The sequence below is a fragment of the Lupinus angustifolius genome, chromosome LG20 (assembly GCF_001865875.1).
Source record: "Lupinus angustifolius cultivar Tanjil chromosome LG20, LupAngTanjil_v1.0, whole genome shotgun sequence".
In the NCBI taxonomy this organism is placed as follows: Eukaryota; Viridiplantae; Streptophyta; class Magnoliopsida; order Fabales; family Fabaceae; genus Lupinus; species Lupinus angustifolius.
In genome coordinates, this window is record NC_032028.1 from 12,152,703 (window position 1) to 12,173,715 (window position 21,013).

At 32.8% G+C, this 21,013-nt stretch overlaps 1 protein-coding gene across 1 annotated transcript; it reads right to left on the reverse strand.

Moving 5' to 3' along the window:
* LOC109335373 (universal stress protein YxiE-like) lies at positions 4,757-18,236 on the reverse strand. Its single transcript, XM_019571513.1, has 4 exons — positions 17,866-18,236; positions 6,006-6,121; positions 5,808-5,926; positions 4,757-5,004 (listed from the first exon to the last, which is right to left on the reverse strand). Exons 1-4 carry the CDS (start codon positions 18,152-18,154, stop codon positions 4,902-4,904), a joined length of 627 nt encoding a protein of 208 aa, XP_019427058.1. The 5' UTR covers positions 18,155-18,236; the 3' UTR covers positions 4,757-4,901.

The window sequence follows — 21,013 nt, forward strand, 5'->3', positions numbered from 1 at the left end:
TTTTGGAAACCCCAATTCAACAAGGCATTTTTGAGTTTGTCAAACCAGGCTCTTGGTGCTTGTTTAACTCCATATATTGCCTTAGATAGTTTGCAAACATGATTGTGTTTGGTAGGATCTACAAAGCCTGCTGGTTGATTCATAACACAATTTTCTTTAGATAACAATTTAGGAAAGCGTTATTTATGCCAAGCTGTTTGACTTCCGAATTGAAGTGCACTGCAATTGTGAGTATAATTCTGATTGTGTTGGCTTTGACAATAGGACTAAAGATTTCTTTATAGTCTAATCCAAATGTTTTTTGGAACCCTTTCGAAACTTGTCTTGCTTTTCTCCTTTTAATTTTGTCATCTGCTTTGTACTTTGTTTTAAAACCACACTTGGAGTTAATGATGCTCTCTTGGTCTTCATATGGTACTAACGTCCATGTCTGCTTTATCATAAGTGCTTGAAACTCCTTGAATATGGCTTCTTTCCATTGTGGTATTGTGAGAGCTTCTTTTGCATTTTCTGGTTACCTTTCTTCTATGCATTTTTCATCCAATCCAATATATGGTAGCTTTGGCTTGTTGCTCATAGTGTGCAACTAGTGAGTGTTATTGCTTGTTCCTACCTCAATAGAGTTTGTATTTGTATCTGGTTCAATAGGTTCAATGCCATTATTCTTAACTGGTTCATTGGTAGCTTGTCTTGTGTTAGTGTTGTCTTCAGAGCTCTCAATTGGTTCTTATTCATGATTTGAGTTGTTGTTAGCTGGAACACTTTCTTCTTTAAGTGGAGTATCTGCAACATTCAAGGGAAAATGGATAGGTGCATTTTCGGTTATTGTTTTTAGAGAGACGCTTGTATTAAGCAAACCATCATGGAATGAGAAACTAAAGCTTATATTGATTGCAGGGCTTGAGGGAAGGATAACAGGGGCATCCAAAAGGCTTCAAGTAGATGTAGTTAGGTTCCTTTGTATGTAGTAATGGGTAAGGGCTTTCACTTTGGGTGACTAATGAGGGCCGCCTATTGATAAGGTAAATTGCAATGGAGAATGCTTCCCACCAGTAATTTAGAGACATTTTGGCTTGTGCCAATAGTGTCAATCCAAGTTCTGTAATTTGCCTGTGTTTTCTTTCAGCCCTGCCATTTTGTTCTGATGTATATGTGCATGACATTATGAATTGCATTCCTATTTCTATGGCATGTTTCCGAACAACTTTATATTCACCACCACCATTACACTGAATTGTTTTAATCCTTTTGTTGAACTGATTTTCTACCATGTTTTTAAATTGAATGAAGGCGTATGCAATATCTGATTTTTTAAAAGAGTAAATCCATGTAAATCTAGTGAAATTATCAATGCAATGAACATAATATATGAAACCAAATGACGATATTATTTGTGCAAGACTTCATACATCAGTATGAACCAACTTGAGGATTTCCCAAGCATGAGATGAAGATGATTTAAAAGGTAAAAGATTCATTTTACCATATTGACAAGACTCACAAAAGCTAAAATGGTCATTAGGTGGTAGTTTCACATTACAACTTCTCAAGACTTTGTCTAACACTTTATTATTTGGATGGTCATGTTTCCTATGCTAGCTCTCATTAATAGATACATAAGCATTCGAGTCCTGTTCAATTCCTGAGAGCTGATACTTCGGGCATGGCCAGCTCCCATAGTGTGACGGGCGGCGTGTACAAGGCTCAGGAACGAATTCACCGCTGTATGGCTGACCGGTGATTGCTAGCGATTCCGGCTTCATGCAGGCGAATTGTAGCCTACAATCCGAACTGAGGACAGGTTGACCATGTGCCACCAATAGCAAAATAACTGGCGGCCGAATCCAATGCCAGTCCTAGCAGTTGACTCCATTGACCGAGTATAGGCGCCATTCCACCCGCCCGGATTGGTTGTTGCTGTTGGGAGATTGAGCTTGATTGAAATGATGGAAGAACCCCCGAGATCTAACCTGTAGTAGTACTGCATTATTGTATGTCCAATTTTATTGCAAACTTGACATGTTGGCTTGGATGTTCTACCTCTTCCTCTGCCTCCTCTCTAACCTCTAAAGCTTGATCCTTTCCAATTGTTGTTTGAGGTAAACTTTTTAACTTTCTAGTCAGTTTTGTTAGCAAAATTTGTTGTTGCATTGAGGGTGAGGTTGTTTAGTTTCTCAGTTCTATTTACAAAGGTTAGCAATTGAGCTTGTACATCGACCCGACTAGTGTAATTTGGTTAGATAGTTTGACAAGATTATATTCAGAATCCAAACCATTAAGGGTCTAGATGATGAGATCAGAATTTGAGATTGGATTGCCTGCAAGCTTTGGCTTATCAGAAAAATTCTTCATTTTGATTAAGTAATCTTCCACTTTCATTCCTCCTTTTCTACTGCTATGGAATTCAGATTTTGAATAAGTAATTTGTGACCTTGTATGAGCACTAATTAGACTTTGAGCTTAATCCCAAAGTTGTTTTGAGGTTTTATAGTGCAATAATTGTGTTGTTATGTCAGTAGTCATTGAGTTCATCAACCAACCAAGGAGTTGGTGATCATATGCTTGTCGGTCTTCAAAATCAAGATTGATCATTTTGCTTGAAACTGTAACAATGGCGAACTCTTCAGGGCACTCTTTTTCTCTAACTAGTAACCATCGAGCCTGACACCTCTGATTATAAGCAACACTAGTGATTTCCATAGTGGATAGTTGTCTTTGTCCAACTTGATAGATGTAGTGGATGGTAGATCATTTTTTATGATTTGAGTTGACAGCGGATAACATGATTTGTTTTGGATCAAGAGCCTTCAAGACTTCAGTGCTCTAATACCAAGTTATAAAGTATAATCAAGTGATGATTTTCATAGATGAATACATGAGTATATATACAACAATGACTAGTGATTTTGATTTTATAATCATGCTAGTCATCATAACAAAAATCCTATAATAATTACAATTAAAATGTTATTGATTACATTATATAGCATAATTAAGCAATGACTTAATTATAAAGATTAACTATTTAACACATGATTGATATAGTTATGGGATCTGTATATTAAGGGATTTCATTATCTAACTTAGATATTGGTACATGAAATAACTACTTTAACAATTTTAAGATCATATTATATTTTTCAAGCATAATAGCTTCCATTTGGTTACTGTCAAAATGATCTTAATGCATAATGATAGCTTACAAAATAAGGTTATTCACACAAAATAATTTCCTTCAAGTACCTTCCCAAATTCTTTGCACTTCCCTCGACAAAGTTAATTGACCCATATAAATCTACCAACTCACATGAAAAATCACATAGATGTGCATATTGAAATATAACGATAGTATACTTTTAGTAGTGGATTCTGGAATCTAAATACAACGACTAATTTATCATCATGATTTACAAATCAATGAGAAATTTTGTAGAGTTTATTGTTATGTATATTGTAAACTTTGTTTGTGCATTCATTTATGTTCCTTAAATTTTGTTGTTCAGGGAACTTTTGAACTAATCTGTTTATTATCCAAAATCCTCACATGTAATGAATTAAAAACAATTATGTAGAAACAAAGATTTTGAACCCAATGTTGAACTGAAGTTTAATTTATTGAGATTCAACATCAACAATATTATTTATATCGTTAAGATTTATCACTTCAACAGTTACTGTGCCTATATATTTTTATATTGTGATTTACATGACTATTTGTTGCTTCAACTCATACAAGTTATACAACTTTATTATTTATATTATATTATTAAACTAAACTTAGATATTTTATTTAATTATAAATATTAAATATATTTTTCAAAACCAATATGAAGTACCCATGCTAATGCATGGTATACTGTAAGTAGTATATATAAAGCAGCGGCAACTCTAGAAATATACATGGCATACATACTAGTACAAGATTTGCACTCTTCTTGCCAGAAAATCCTTTTTTCATGCAAAGAACCAAAGCACGTAGAGATGCATTATCAATTAATCAGACCAAAAAATTTAACGTGGTTATATCGATATGAGCTATATCAGCAGTGAAAACATGGTCGTATATATATATTGTGAGAAACTGAGAATAAAGGCTAAAAACCAAATAGGATATGTGTCCTGCTTTAAAACTTACATATATATATATATATTGTGGAGAAAGATCCAATTGTCAAAATTCACTTGTCCTACTTAACCTAGTGGATATTGGCCAGATGAGGGATGTGAGTGCATTCAGTTTAGACAAAAGGAGATAATAGAAAAGTGAGACAGAAGAGGAAAAAACTGAACCCCTAGGAACTCGTAGCAGCTATAGGAAATTTGCGACTAGGTCTTCGTTCATTATTAGATCGAGCTAAAATTTAGACAGCATATTCACAACTTTTTGTACTTTATTCTGAACGGTTGGATTGGTGAGAAGTCATCGGAAGTGCTAGAAAATGAACTATTATTGTGGCTGTTTTTTCTGCAACTTTTTGTTCTCGGTTTCAAGCTTGTTGTCTGTTATATGTCTTATTGTGCACGATTTGTGCTGTAATTTTGAGACAATCTTGTATTCCTATTTTGATCATAGTGGAACTTGATTGACTGACTTGTGCCTGTGGTTTTTACTTCTCATATTGAGAAGGTTTTTCATGTTAAAAATTTGGTGTCCATTGTGTGTTCTTAGTTACTACAATTAAATATTATTGTTTCTCATGGATTCTAGCAAGTTAGGAAAATTATTATCTACTGCATATACTCTGTTAGATTTTCATTGTTATTGTGTTGAATTTCTCATTAAGGAATTCAATAATTTGGCATATGTATACAGTACTTGTGACAACATATAGGATCACTTATTTTATTGATACATATGGATGATGAGCTTACATTTAGTTACATACAAGAAGAAAGTGTCATCAATGCTCCTTGCCATCCTTATCGTCCATTGGTGGTTTCACAATGAGTACCGGAGTTTTTGCATGATGTGCACAATAGTCACTCACACTTCCTATTAATACTCTGCATTTCAGCCAATTGAAACAAATGATTGTCCTCAACTTTTTAGACTGTAATTCTCAACTCACTAACTTTGGGAGCAGTAGAGTGAGGGCCAAGATTTACACATGAACATCATTAGAATATATAAATTTTAAATATACCACTCAAGAAAAATTTAGAAAGAACAAATATGATATTTTTAAGGTGAAAGATAAATGGGATCTAAGAGAGTTATCAGAAGCTATATCAGAAGTAGAGGAAGGGAAGGGCGGCATGATACTAAAGGAGATGAGTTCATCTCCATTACTGGAATGTGTGAGGGGATGAATCAACGAGGATCTGAGCTTAATACTAAACTCTTCAATAATGGAGAGGATCCCAATCCATACTAAAGAGTGTGAAGCATCATAGAGCCTAAAATAAGAGTGTTGAAGAGAATAATGAAATTTCTTTATGTCCATAAAATCATGTAGAAGTATTGTTCCTGATATTTGTTATTGGCATTTTGAACTATACCTAAAAAATTATACCTACAAAAACTTTGAAGAAAAAATGTGAGGAGGCAGGTGCCCCACCTGTCCTTTATAATTCCGCCAATGTTTGGGAGGACTTTAATTTTTGTACAATGCAATATATTTCTGTATAAAAGTGCTATTTCTTGCAAATATATACTAGCAACTTCATCCCTACCATTCATTATATAATTTTTTCAGTACAAGTTGTGTTCTAAATGCTTAGAACCTGCATGGAATTTTGAAGTTCTATTTTAGCTTAAAATGATTAAACTCTAAAATTGTGGAACTATGGAAGTATGATACTAATACCTTGGAAGCATGCCAAGACCACGGCTACCCACTACTAAGATATTAACATGAACTTCCTCTGCAGCTTGACAAATCATTTCCCTTGGGTCTCCATTAAGAATTGTAGTTTCAGCTTTCACCTGTATATTACTAATTTTGTAGCACATGCTAAATGTATAATACATAAATATAATGTTGGCAATTAATAATGGAATTTACCATCTTATCTTTGCACATCTGCATTGCCCGTGACAATATGGCTGAAGTTCTTTCTTTCTGGGCATTCCTTACAGAATCCAATGCTGTTGAGTTTGTATAAATCACAGATTCCAAATCTGCATGGAACCCAAGGTTATATTTTTTTAAATTTTACACTTTCCCAAATGTGTAATGTATATATACATTGCTTGAACCTTGAAAGCTATTGAAGTAGATACTTTTTTTTATCAGCAAAAGAAAGTATAATTTTATTAAAAAATTTAAGAACAACATGGAGAACAAAAGCTAACATGGAAGGGGCATTTTTTAATGGGTAAAAAATTATAAAGATATTGAAGTAAGAGGATTACTTCACCATAATCACATAATACGTGGTTCTCTTCGGTACAAGTACAACTATATAATAGTCTTTATACATTTATTATTATGGTTGACTATTAATTAATAATATATTTAAAATATTTTATTTTAATTTTTTTGATTTAATTCTATATTTAATTTGAAACATTTATAATTTAATATGATTTAATAATTTGGTTATTTTCACTTAAATGTATTTTTTATTAATGAAAACTAAATGAATGAGTCAATTTAAATTTTTAGAAAAAATAATTCAATATTTTTTTATAGAAATATTTTTATTTAAATTGAGTTCATTAAAGTATTTTGGGTTATCTAAGCAAGCCCAATACTAAAACTCAATACTACCAAAACTTAATTTCATTCAAACCTTAATTTATCCAACCTCCATCTTCTACTTGCCTATATCTTCTTCTTCAAGTTGTCTTTCTCTATTATGGCTCCTCTTTTATCTTCTTCCTTTTCTCTGTTTTTTGTTATGGCTTCTCCTTTGTATTTGGTTAGTAGTCACGGTTTGAAATTCAGGTAAAAGGTAAATTACACCTTTAATGATAGTTCGCTTGGAAATGGGTATCAAAATGCTAATCAAAGCATTTTGCTTTGCAAAAGCACTGCGAATCAATACTCACGAATCGATTCGCAGTTCTCCGACCAAACCAGTGAATCTGGTTTCTATGCTTGAAGCATGCCACATACAAGAATAAGCCATAAATAGAAAAGGACCCAATTTCATTTTCAAGCCATGAATAGAAAATGTCCCAATTTCGTTTTCAAGCCATGAACAATGATAATATTGATAAATGATTATAAGCAATGAAAAATGACTTAAGATCTATAAAAAAAAAAGTAATGTTTGGGACGTTGTTTAGTTATCAAAAAGTTGTAAAACTTATGATTGTAAGTAAGTTTTGAAGACCAAATATAGCTCTTACGATAACTTACAACATTATAAGATCAAACTAGTTGCCAAAAGATTTATTCACAAAGATGACATCTTCGTGAGTCATAAGAAAGACTCTGGTGGCTCATTATGAGATGAAGTTTCACTTAATAGATGTGAAAACTACATTTGTAAATGTGGATTTAGAGGAAGATATCTATATGGGTCAACCAATCTCATTCATAGAGAAAGGAAAATAGTACATGGCATATAAACTTAAGAAAACAATATAAGGATCTTAACAAGTTTTTCCATAATGATATCATAAGTTTAATGATACTAATGTACTCTTTGGATTTAAGAAAGATATCATTGACCAGTGTATATATCCTGTTGTTTGTGTAGCTCGCAACAATTCTGAATGACATAAAATAGTCCTAACTGGCTGAGTCACGATCAGGTTGCTCTCTTTAAGATGTTTCATGGTATTGCTAAAATTGTGCAAGCAGACTATCAACCACGTCGTCCTTAGGATAAAACAACCTAGTTCTCTATTATATGATATCTTAGTGCACTGTATGAATCGCTCTCTAATACATCCATAATATGGTTACTAGTGTCGATTCTCGAATTCTCACAGTATGGATACCCGTGCCAATTCTTTTCCCACAATACTGACTACCAGTGTCAGTTCTCAAAATTCTCACTTTGACTGTGTGTCAATTCTCAAGTGTCATGAAAAGAAAGGGGGAGAAGGTTGCGGAAATGCGTCAACGAAATTTTATGGGGGAGAAAGAAGAAAGTCAATGAATATTTGCTCGACTGGTGCAAGTTATAATGAGGAGATGAGACCTCTATTTATAGCCTGAGGCCTTCAGCGGGTCCCTCAAGTCCAAGCCCAACCCGGACCGAGCTGAGCCGGACAGCGGCGGCGAAGGAGGTGGTGGTCTGCACGTGTGTGTGGAGGAATTTTGTTTGTGTGAGTTCTCATCCACTCACAAAACCCATTGTACACCTTAGGGCACACCCCAATGTTGCAACTTAAGGCTTATAAAGTCTTTCAACTTCTCTCCTTAAAACAATGTGAGACTTGGGGATTTTTTTCATTTCGCATCCCCAAGAATCTCCATTAATGATCACTTTAATGTACATTTAAACCACATTAAAACTCATCATTTTCAAACAAATTCCAACATATCTAAAGGTCAGTGGAAGTATATTTATCTTCTTGGTTCTATATGTTTATGACATCTTGCTTCCAACTTTTAATTTGACTAAGAAGTTTCCCTCTATAAATTTTGAAATGAAAGATGAGTGATGCAAGTTATGTGATTAATATTTTAGAATAGATTACAACGATTTTTAGGCTTGTCTATGAAATCATATATTAACAAAATTTTAGAGATATTCTGAGTGGATAAATGTTTACCAACTCTAATTTCAATTCAAAAAAGAGACAAATTTAGTATCATGCATTGTGCAAAGAATGATTGGAAGGAAAAACAAATGGAATAATTTCCTTATGCATCTAAAATTAGGATTTAATATATGCTCACACTTGTACGTGATCAAATATTATTTTCGTAGTTGTAATCTTAGTAAGATACCAGAGTAATCCTAGTATAGAAAACTGCAAATAAAGTTGTGCAATATTTTCAAAGTACAAAGAATCACATGCTTATTTGTACTAGATTAAATTATCTTGATGTGGTTGGATATTCAGACTTTATCGAATGCATAAATATAAGAAAGTCTATGTTGATTATATATTTTTATTAGGTGGAAGAACTATCTTAGGGAAGAGTGCACAATAATATGTCATTGTTGCACCCATTATGGATGTTGTATTTGTTGCATGCTTTGAGGCTATGGTTTGGGCTAAGTGTTATGAAACTTCTCACTTTGACTGTGTGTCAATTCTCAAGTGTCATGAAAAGAAAGGGGGAGAAGGTTGCGGAAATGCGTCAACGAAATTTTATGGGGGAGAAAGAAGAAAGTCAATGAATATTTGCTCGACTGGTGCAAGTTATAATGAGGAGATGAGACCTCTATTTATAGCCTGAGGCCTTCAGCGGGTCCCTCAAGTCCAAGCCCAACCCGGACCGAGCTGAGCCGGACAGCGGCGGCGAAGGAGGTGGTGGTCTGCACGTGTGTGTGGAGGAATTTTGTTTGTGTGAGTTCTCATCCACTCACAAAACCCATTGTACACCTTAGGGCACACCCCAATGTTGCAACTTAAGGCTTATAAAGTCTTTCAACTTCTCTCCTTAAAACAATGTGAGACTTGGGGATTTTTTTCATTTCGCATCCCCAAGAATCTCCATTAATGATCACTTTAATGTACATTTAAACCACATTAAAACTCATCATTTTCAAACAAATTCCAACATATCTAAAGGTCAGTGGAAGTATATTTATCTTCTTGGTTCTATATGTTTATGACATCTTGCTTCCAACTTTTAATTTGACTAAGAAGTTTCCCTCTATAAATTTTGAAATGAAAGATGAGTGATGCAAGTTATGTGATTAATATTTTAGAATAGATTACAACGATTTTTAGGCTTGTCTATGAAATCATATATTAACAAAATTTTAGAGATATTCTGAGTGGATAAATGTTTACCAACTCTAATTTCAATTCAAAAAAGAGACAAATTTAGTATCATGCATTGTGCAAAGAATGATTGGAAGGAAAAACAAATGGAATAATTTCCTTATGCATCTAAAATTAGGATTTAATATATGCTCACACTTGTACGTGATCAAATATTATTTTCGTAGTTGTAATCTTAGTAAGATACCAGAGTAATCCTAGTATAGAAAACTGCAAATAAAGTTGTGCAATATTTTCAAAGTACAAAGAATCACATGCTTATTTGTACTAGATTAAATTATCTTGATGTGGTTGGATATTCAGACTTTATCGAATGCATAAATATAAGAAAGTCTATGTTGATTATATATTTTTATTAGGTGGAAGAACTATCTTAGGGAAGAGTGCACAATAATATGTCATTGTTGCACCCATTATGGATGTTGTATTTGTTGCATGCTTTGAGGCTATGGTTTGGGCTAAGTGTTATGAAACTTTATTTCAAGATTTGAGTTAATCAATAATATTGTCACACCGCTGAAAATTTATTGAGATATTTTGCAGTAGCTTTCTTTTCTAAAATCGACAAGTATTCCAAAGATACTATACAAATAGAGTTGAAATACTTTGTTGTTAACGAAAAATTCATAAACATAGAATGTCAATTGAACATATTAGCATTAACCTTATGATTGTAGACCCTTCGAAAAAAGGGTTATCAACCAACATATTTATTGATCATGTTCAAAATATGAGTATTTTGTTTACTAGTGAATATTGAGCATTAATGTTATTGATAAAGTTTCATGTTTGACACTCTAAGCTCATTAATATTTATATTTTTATATTTATGTACAAAAATGATAATGTTAAAAATAAAACTTGTGTTTGTAAATGAAATTATTATTAGAAACATTATTTGCTTTCCATAATATTAGTATTTGTAAAAGATTATATTGAACATATGATATACAAGCACCATAAGTTTTACTAATTCTAGTTCTTAATCATGACTTATAACATAATTAACCTGATTGTGTACATTATGTTTGATATTTATAAAAACGTTTATTGTATTGTCAAATAGCCACATCAGAGAATATAAGACATGTCTCACGTGAAGGGATATACTCTTTGAAATTTTAGAGTTGCACATATTGAATATAGGGATGTGAATGAAATGTTGCAACTCTTAAAAAAAATCTATATATAATGCTTAATAAAAGCATATAATAACCTGAAATTGACTTAAACAGTGTCATTATCTCTTCCCATAATGTATCTCTATATTTGTCATCAAGAAAGAAAATTATAGAAAAGAATGAAGAGGGGATAGAAAAATTTTCTCCATTATTGAAAAACAATCCACAAGATCTTCAAAGAGAACCAATATCATATCATAGGATCCGTAGAAAATGCACAAAATAAGATCCCAACACTTACTCTATTTTTCTCACATGTGAAGCACAAAAGCACTCAAACTGTCTAAAATTTATTTCACTTGCTTTTTATTTTCTTGCTTGATTGATGTTCCAATAAACTATCATCTTATTTATACTAATGTTTATATTACTAACTAATGGCTTAGTCATTCTTGCATTAATTTTACATCTAACACCCAGCAGAACACTTGTCATATTCTTAATAATTGGTAGCACTCCAACAATCTTCTACATTTGTTTGGAGTGGTAAAAATAACAATTGTTGATTTTAGTACTCCCCCTCAATTGTTATTTTCTTTAGTTGCTGTCTTTGTGTTCTTCTAACACTATATTAGTATATTTTGGATTTGGCTATCGAATTCTTGTAGAGCTCCACAGTTGTGGTTGATATATCCTTTCCTCCAAATCTTTAATCTAATTTGGTCTATCGTTTTTTTGGAGATCTAATGTGGACTCCTGTTTTCGAAGGGCTTTTCCCTTTATCTCATGAACTTGTGATGATTGTATCATATGATGGTTTAGTGCAAACCTCTTCTTTTTGTCACGATTGCATTTCCTTAACTATCAATTGCTCACCCAATTGTTTTTGCATATTATATTTCATCTCCTTCATATTGGTTGCAGCATTACCTGCGGAGACCACCATGATGTTACTTCATCAAACACAACATTACGAGAAACATAACAAACACCCTATTGTTAGATCGCAACACCTCCATCCTTTCCTCTCATTGTCATAGCCTACAAATATGCAATGTGTTGCTTTCTTCTCAAATTTGATGTATAAATGATTGGGAACAAATACCTAATATACACATTCAAATACTCGAAAATGGCTTACTATGAGCATGATCTTTCATAGTTTCTCAAACGGTGTGATAGATCCAAGCTTCGCTTGAGGCAACCTATTGGTTTCATATACTGTATGCAGTCTTCATGCATTATGCCCAAAATTTAGTAGGCACATTTTTAGCATGGATCATACTTCAACATATCTAAGTCAAATGTTGATTTTTTCTTTCTGCAACTCCATTTTGTTGTGGTGTGTAAGGACACATCAACTGTCTTTGTATATTGTTCACCTTGAAGAAGTTATAAAACTAGTGTGAGGTATACTCCCCTCCATTGTCAATATGCAAACACTAAATTTTCAATCTTGTCTCACTTTCAACATTCCACTTGAACTCTTTAAACTTTTCCAGAGCTTTTGATTTTTCTTTCATGAAATATGCCCATATGTATCTACAATAATCATCAATAAAAGTAATCATAAAACGATGTCTGCTCACTGATGGTTGCTTAATTGGTCTAAACACATTTAAGTGAACTAATTGAAGCGACATCTATGACTGCAACTTTGAATCATCAAATGGAAGTTGATATGCCTTACCATACTGACAACCAACACACACAGGTTCATCTTGTACTTCAAGTTGAAGAAAACCTTTTAATAATGACTTTTTTAACATCTCCTTGAGCTTCCCAAAGGTAACGTGTCCTAAACGGGCATGCCATAAATCGACAAATTCATTCTTCCTCATTTTGTCTACGTATGTTGTTTCTGTTGACATTTCATCCATCGGCTCAAGTCATCGTCCCTTCATAATTGGCATCCCACTCAGCTTCAAATTCCTGTAGACATTGACATCATCTGGTCCAAACACTATGTAATCTCATGATGTTGTAAGTTGAGACACTGATAATAAATTCTTCTTCAGGCATGATACACATTATGCTATTGTAATGGATGAGAACTATGGCGAATAATTACTTTGGTTTCACCATCATGTGTGATTGGCAACTTGGAGTTGCCAGCGGTCACCATCACTCGTTTTCCTTTATATTCTGTCTTTCTTGATAATTTCTTATCATCTCTTGTCATATGATTAGAACAACTAGAATCAACAATCCAGTCATTCTTGTAATTGATTGACTTACCATATGTCGTGACAAGAACAATCTCCTCCGCCTCTATAAAGCATGAAGTTGCCAATTCTTATGAATTAGAAGAGTTTCCTTTCAAATTCTCTTCTTCAATCACAACCGATGCTTCGAGGTCACATTCTTCTTCATTTTCATATTTCTGATCAAAGGTGGCGAGATTTCGTTCAACCTTTCTGAACCAGTAGTCTCTGGAAAAATGATCTCTTTTGCCATTGTAATAATATTGGTCATTCTTATTGTGATACTTATGCCCTTCATGATCATCTTTATATCGAGGTTGTCTACCTCTCCCTCTTTGTCGACCTCCTCCATTCTGGCATCTCCTCTATCAGCCTTGACCTCTCATTGAGCATTCATCTTCGTCGTTAAACTTCATGGGTGCCTTGTTTGCTCTAGGTGCTACCCTTATGATAAAGATAACTTTATCCTCCTCATTAATAGAAACTTTAGACATTTTATTATCTCAAGATTCTTGATTTTACAAGATGCTCTCCAACTCTGTCAAAGTAGGTTTGTTGGACCATCCTCGAATAAGATTAATAATCAAATGTCTAAGGTTTTCCTCAACTTGAAGTACGCGATGAACTTGTGAAGTTTGACAGAGTTGGAGAGCAATAAATTTAAAGGAAGATTGAATCCAAAATATAATAGTATCATTACCGTAGTTTGAGGATGGGCCAAGGAACCTACTTTGACAGAGTTGGAGAGTATCTTGGCTAATCAAGAAACTTTAGATAATCAATGTCTAAGGTTTATATTATTAAGGAAGATAAAGTCCTCTTTAGCAAAAGCGGAGCACCCAAAGAAAATAAAGCTCCTGTGAAGTTTAATGAAAAGGGAGAAAAGAGAAGACAAGATTAGCATAGGAGATACCAACATGGAGGAGGTCCACAATAATGAGGATCTAGACAACCCCGATATAGAGATAATTCAGAAGATCATGAGTACCACAAAAATAATAACCAATGTTTTCACTGTGGGAAAAGAGGTCATTTTGCCCAAGACTACTGGTTTAGAAAGGTTGAAGGAAATCTCGCCAGTTCAGATCATAAAGTTGAGAGTGAAGAAGAGTGTGACCATGAAGCATCAATTGAAATTGAAGATGAAAATGTGTCAGGAGAGTCTTCCAAAACAGAAGAATTAGCAACTTCATGCTCTACAGAACCAGAGGAGATTGTTCTTGTCACGACAGGTGATAAATCAATAAATTATAAAGACGGTTGGATTGTTCATTCTGGTTGTTCTAACCATAAGACAGGAGATGAAAAGAAATTATCAAGCAATAAAGAATATAAAGGAAAGCGAATGGTAGTGTCCGTCGACAACTCCAAGTTGCCAATCACACATGTTGGTTAAACTAAAGTAATTCCTCGCCACAATTATGATCAACAACAACCGCAGAATGTGTATCATGTGCCAAAGATGAAGAAGAATTTAATGTCAGTGTATCAACTTACAGCTCCAAGGAATTATGTAGTGGTTGGACCAGATGATGTTAAAGTATACAATAATTTGAAGCCAACTGGGTTATTGATAATGAAAGGTCGAAGACTTGAATCAGTATATATAATGTCAGCAGAAACAATATATATAAACAAGACAAGGAATAATGAAAATGCTGATTTGTGGCACTCTTGTTTAGAACACATGAATTATGGGAAGCTTAAGGAGATGCTGAAAAAGTCATTACTAAAAGGTTTCTCTCAACTTGAAGTACGCAATAAACCTATCTGCAATGATTTTTAGAATGGTAAGACACACCAACTTCCATTTGTTGATTCAAAATTCCAGTCAAAGATGTCACTTCAATTAGTTCACTCAGATGTGTTTGGACCAATAAAACAACCATCGGTGAGTGGACATCGTTATATGATGAATTTTATTGATGATTATTCTAGATATGTTTTAGCCTATTTTATGAAAGAAAAATCAGAAGCTCGGGAGAAGTTTAAAGAGTTCAAGTGACATACAGAAAATGAGACAAAACTGAAAATTCAGTGTTTGCATACTACAATGAAGGAGAGTATATCTCCCATCAGTTTTATAACTTCTTCAGGGAGAAAAATATACGAAGACAGTTGATGTGTACTTACACATCGCAACATAATAGAGTTGTAGAGAGAAAAAATCGACATCTGACTCAGATATGTTAAAGTATGCTCCATACTAAAAACGTGCCTACTAAATTTTGGGCAGAATACATGAAGACTATAGTGTATGTAACCAATAGATTACCTCAAACGAAGCTTGGATCCATCACACCATTTGAGAAACTATGGAAGATCCATAGTAAGTCACTTTCGGGTATTTGGATGTGTATGTATTTGTTCCTGACCATTTATGCAGCAAGATAAATGAGTGAAAAAGATGGAGGTGTTGTGACCCAACAACGTAACAGGGCACTATTACGTTTCTGTGGTGGTCTCCACAGGTAATATTACAACCAAATATGAAGGAGATGGAAGAAAATATGCAAAAACAAATAGAAGAGCAATTTATAGTTAAGGAAGGGCAGTCAGTGGTTGGCGTTGAACTAGCAATCCATAAAGTTGTTCCAAATTCACCAAATAAAGGAAAACGTTGTGGGCGAACTTGAATACACATTAGGTCTACAAAAGATGAGAGACCAAACCACATAAAAGATTTGGAGGACGAGATATATCAATTACAATTGTGGAGATCTACAAGAATTTGGAAGCCAAATCCAAAGTATGCTAATATAGTGCTAGAAGAAAACAAAGATTACGATTAAATAAAATATTTATTGAGAGGGAGTATTAGGAATCAATGTTTATTTTTTTTAGAAACTTCAAAAAATCTAATGTGCTGGAGTTGCAGACATTACGTGAATGATTCAAAGGCATCGTTTAGCAAAATTACATTACTTTGAAGCATAATAATTTTCTTAATAGTCACCGCCTCTGCATACTAATATAAATAGGCATTGTATTTTGTATCAACATATGGTTCTGAAGTGAGCTTTTGTATGATATGAAGTTGTTGGCTTCACTTTGTTTCTCACTTCAATGTCATATCATATCATGTACAAAGAATGTTTGCAAGTAGATGCTAATATATATTGGGAGCACCACACACTCCTCTTAAAACAGGCAACATGGGACTAGAATTATACTACATAAGCATAATATATATATATATATATATATATAAACATATATGGCAAAGTAGTGATGATAAGTAATTATCAGCATCAATGGATGCCTGGATGGATTAGCCAAGGCTAAGCGTGTTAATGTTTGTGCCTTTGTGGTGCTAAGTTTGCTCCATATAATGTTTTTACATATTTGGACATCTTATTTAAGAACTGATTCATTTACGGGAACCAATTAGTCATCAAAAGAAAAAAATGAAACAAACAAAATCATAAATAGACTCTAAACCTGAAAATTTGACTAAATTAGGTGAGTAAAATTTTGAAGGGCAAATTTGTCCCGTAAAAATATCTTTAATAACTATCTTTAACTTTGAAGGATAAATCTTTAACTAGTGATGAAATTTTTGTCTAATGAATGAATATTCATGACTTAATTTTTAAGAATAAAGTATTTTCTCATACAAGAAAATATCGTTGTATCAGGAGATAACTTATCTTCTTCAGCTACTGAAATTATGATATGTATTTTAATTATTCACATTTTATAAAAATATTTATAAAAACTAAAATCAATAGAATATATCATAATTTTAATTGAAATAATTTATCTCCTTTCGTTCTCTAATTTTTTATTGGCCAAATAAGTTCATTACTCCTTATATATGATAGCTCAGTTGATACAAATTGTGCTGGTATACACATATTATATTTTTTATTGGGAAGCAATAACACATGTTTGTTTTATTACGAGGATATAAGAAAGAAAAGGGGAGGGTATTATTAATTCTAAAAGAGATTATTTCTAGTTGTTACACAACAATTTAAAATTTTCAGTTTTAAGGGATGTAACTAATTCCAAACTAACTTTACTATGCATCTCTAATAAAATTTAAATTCTTCTCATTATTTATTAGAACAAACAAAATTCAATTGATCTATTTCTTGTCAGTCAAGGATAGGTCCAATATATTAGGATAAAAATAATATCTTTCGAAATACATAATTATCCCTCTTAATAAATGTTATTCTCAATAATTGAATCATACATTAACTTTTCAGTCCATCTGAAGAAGATCTAAGGGATCTTAGACCACCGCCTTATTGGTCTATCTGGGGTCTATACGAGAATCTAAAAATATTATAATCTTATGAAGGAAATCACAGGTTTTTATTGGTAATGAAGATCTTATATTTTAGGGAATACTATTTCCAGCAGCACATGCTTAAAAAAATGATGTGGAATATCCGCATAAACATAACCCCAAGGTCTATTACATTTTGTTTTGATTTTAAAATTTTAAGAGCAGGTGGAGAATTAGATAGGAAAAAAATGTACCTGAACTTCGTCCGTAATGAGTTAAAATCACATTTAATCTCAAATGAATAAATCAGTCATTTTTATAATAATTTCAAGGTTTTTATTAAGCTATATTTTAGAATTTAGACTGATTTGACTGAAATTTTCTTAGAAATCAAATAAATAAAAAATAAAGAAAAGAAAGAAGTGAGGAGTAGAAGGAACGAACCAGTTCCATAGGGACCAGCTTGGTAGCCATACTCATCTAATGTTGGCTGCACATGAACAAGATAAACCATTCCCACACTCTCAATGCTTGATTCCGATGAAGCATTGTCCACATTAGTTATTGGAACAAATAACTGATCAAGTGCCCATTGAAGAGCATAGAAACTTCCCTCACTCTCATCAATTGCCACCATTACTTTCATCTTCATTCTCCTTTCTTCCTCCACAATCCTTCCTGCACCCTCACTCACTTGATCACTGCCACTATCATTAACAATACTCGTCTCCATTATTCTCGGTTCTCTTTTAAATTATGTCATCGTTACAATGCTGAATGGAACATATGAGATGAACATAAGCATTTTGTTTCACAGTTCTACTTGATTACTGTTTTGGCCCTAACATAGGGATACTGATGTATCGATAAGGAGGATTATTGGGTCTTTTTCTGTGAAATTTTTTGGGAGATTGGGAGCTGCAACGTGTGTAATACTATATCTGAAAGGAGGAATACGTGTCAACCATACCAGCAGATTTTACCAATGCTTCATGCAAAACAAAGGGGACAAGGATAGTCGAGAAATAAGCGCATGTTTCTCAATTTTTTAATCATAAAAATATAATTTTATTATAATTAAAGGTTATATTTTCTTTTATTATTTGAACTACTTATTTCTCTAGTAATAACAAATATATCATGCAATAAGATATAACTCAATGAGGGCACTGTTATTAGTGTGGAAATATGCCCAAAAAATCATAAAAACTGTTTCTTCCACACAAATGTACAAATTTTCCAATATCAAAAAAAATTTTAGACTAACTATTAACTGTAGTTGTTTTTAGTCCACATATACTATAAATACTGAATATTTGTTTATAAAAAAACATAGTTGTTCTTAGTCTAGTTAGTTTAATATCTTTTGGATATTAATAAAATTTAGAGTGAAGTAGTCAGCCCTTATTGTCTATTGATGTTTTCCATTATGAGAAAGTTTCCTAATAATACACAAATACGTGAAACATTTGAATTTTAGGCCTAGTTTATGACTGAAAAAGTTATTTAGGTTTTGCTATATAAAATGAGCAAAATTTATAATTTGGCTTACTAAAGCTTTAGCCATGCTATTTCGACTTTATTGAAATTTTCTTTTCTTATGGCTCAGCCCCCCATTTCCTAAAACAGAAAATGTAGACTTTGAGCTTTATTCATTTAGTCCAATTACGGATTGATTAATTTTTCATTTGTCAGTTTTTCTTAACCATTTTAAAGTTAATTACTTTTAGCGCAGAGATCTTTACGCTACTGAATAAGAGGGGCAAGGCAACATTTTGACAAGTCTTGGCATCACTAATTGAAGCATTGCTTGGGCTAAGGCAGCATTGCAATGGAGAAATGAAGGAATTTGGCTGACGTGGTCGTGTCCTTGTACATAGCCTGATCGTGTATCAAGTCTACCTTTCATATTTGTCATAATTTTATGAATAATTATAATTTTCCATTTCTAATAAGTAGTTCCATACCCTTCTGGCCTAAACCACATGTTTTTTATTCTGATTCTATGATCTCTTTAACTTTGCCTCTTCATTGCTCCAAAGGCACTAAGTGGAGAACAAATCATTAATAATATAATTTCTTAGAACTTGCACTTTCATTTGGGTGTCTTCCTGTCTAGACCAACTACCCTTATATGTATTTGAATGTTTTGAATAAAAACACAATTTGAATCTTTTACTTAATAGAGTTCTAATTGCATATAGCGAGTAGTGCTCTCATTGGTTCTTGATTGAATTGATTCAAGGATTTGTTGTCGAGCTAATCACCTTTTGTAACATCTGACTGCATATTTATCAACCATCCTTAATTATGGTACCATCTAAAATTGACCATTCCCCTTTCCTATCTTTCATCATTCTGTATTCAACCTTTACATTTCCACACCTTATTTTTGTAACCTTCCAACCTGTACATGCCAAATACACTTAGTCTCCCTTATAATGGTCATTTTCAAGGATCCTCCGAATGTGGTTCACATCACAAGCTATATATGAACATGCATATGACATAGGTGCATCATTATATAAATGATCAAATATTATAATCTATAATGTCATTTAACACATAAGTCATTAGAATGAAAAACATGAAATAATCAAAAGTAACACAAGAAGAAGGAAGGTTGAATTGTACGTGACTGCCAACTTTCAACTACAATTATAACTTTGGACAAGTTAAAAATGATTTAATAGTAATTTAATATTTAATTGACTGACTCATCTATTTTTGATAATGGAAGAGATTCTCATATGATTACCTTGTCCTAATGAAAACTTGAATGAAAAGACATTTGAGAAAAATACTTGGTGTCATCATTCAAAATCCCTTAGATTAGAAAAGAAGTATACAATCATAAATAAAAGGAGTTAAGAAATAGAAGATTCCACAAAGGTTAGTTTTATAATGGTTCATCCAATATTTTATGCTACATCCTTTATCTTCACAACATCATGATTCCAAAATAATGCAACAATGATTACATCATCAAGTATTGTTTTCTCACCTATCCTCTTCGGGCTCAATGCTAGATAATGGTTTGTGTTATATAGAGTTTATGAATTGCAATTCTTTCAATCACATCAAAGGGTAGAATAAATATCGAAGAGAAAAATTATGAATTTAATAGTAAATGTTGATAAGAATTTCCGAAATAAATGAGCCATTTGAATCAGTTTTAGATTATTATCTCTTGTTCTCGGGTGTTTCATTAACAATTACTATAGTCATTGAAGCTTTATTGGAATATCTTGAAATTAATATCCATTGAGATTTGCCTTCCCTTCAATTTGATTTTATCTTGTACTCATGCAATATCACTAATACTTCATATTTATTTTGTTATTTGTTGAACATTTAATGTTTCATGGTTGTTGAAGGAGTATAATGGAATAGAGAAAGTGTTTGTTCTATGTACAACTCTCAGAAAATGGCAACCAACAAACTTCTATTATACTTGTAGCATGAATTTTATTTTTTGTATTCATAAAGTGGTTTTTGCTTTATGCAAAAGAAGATGGACTAGATGAGCTTCGCTCACTAGCTAATTCCTTTATGCCTTTTCATTCAAATGAATATTGTGAGATGTTGATGG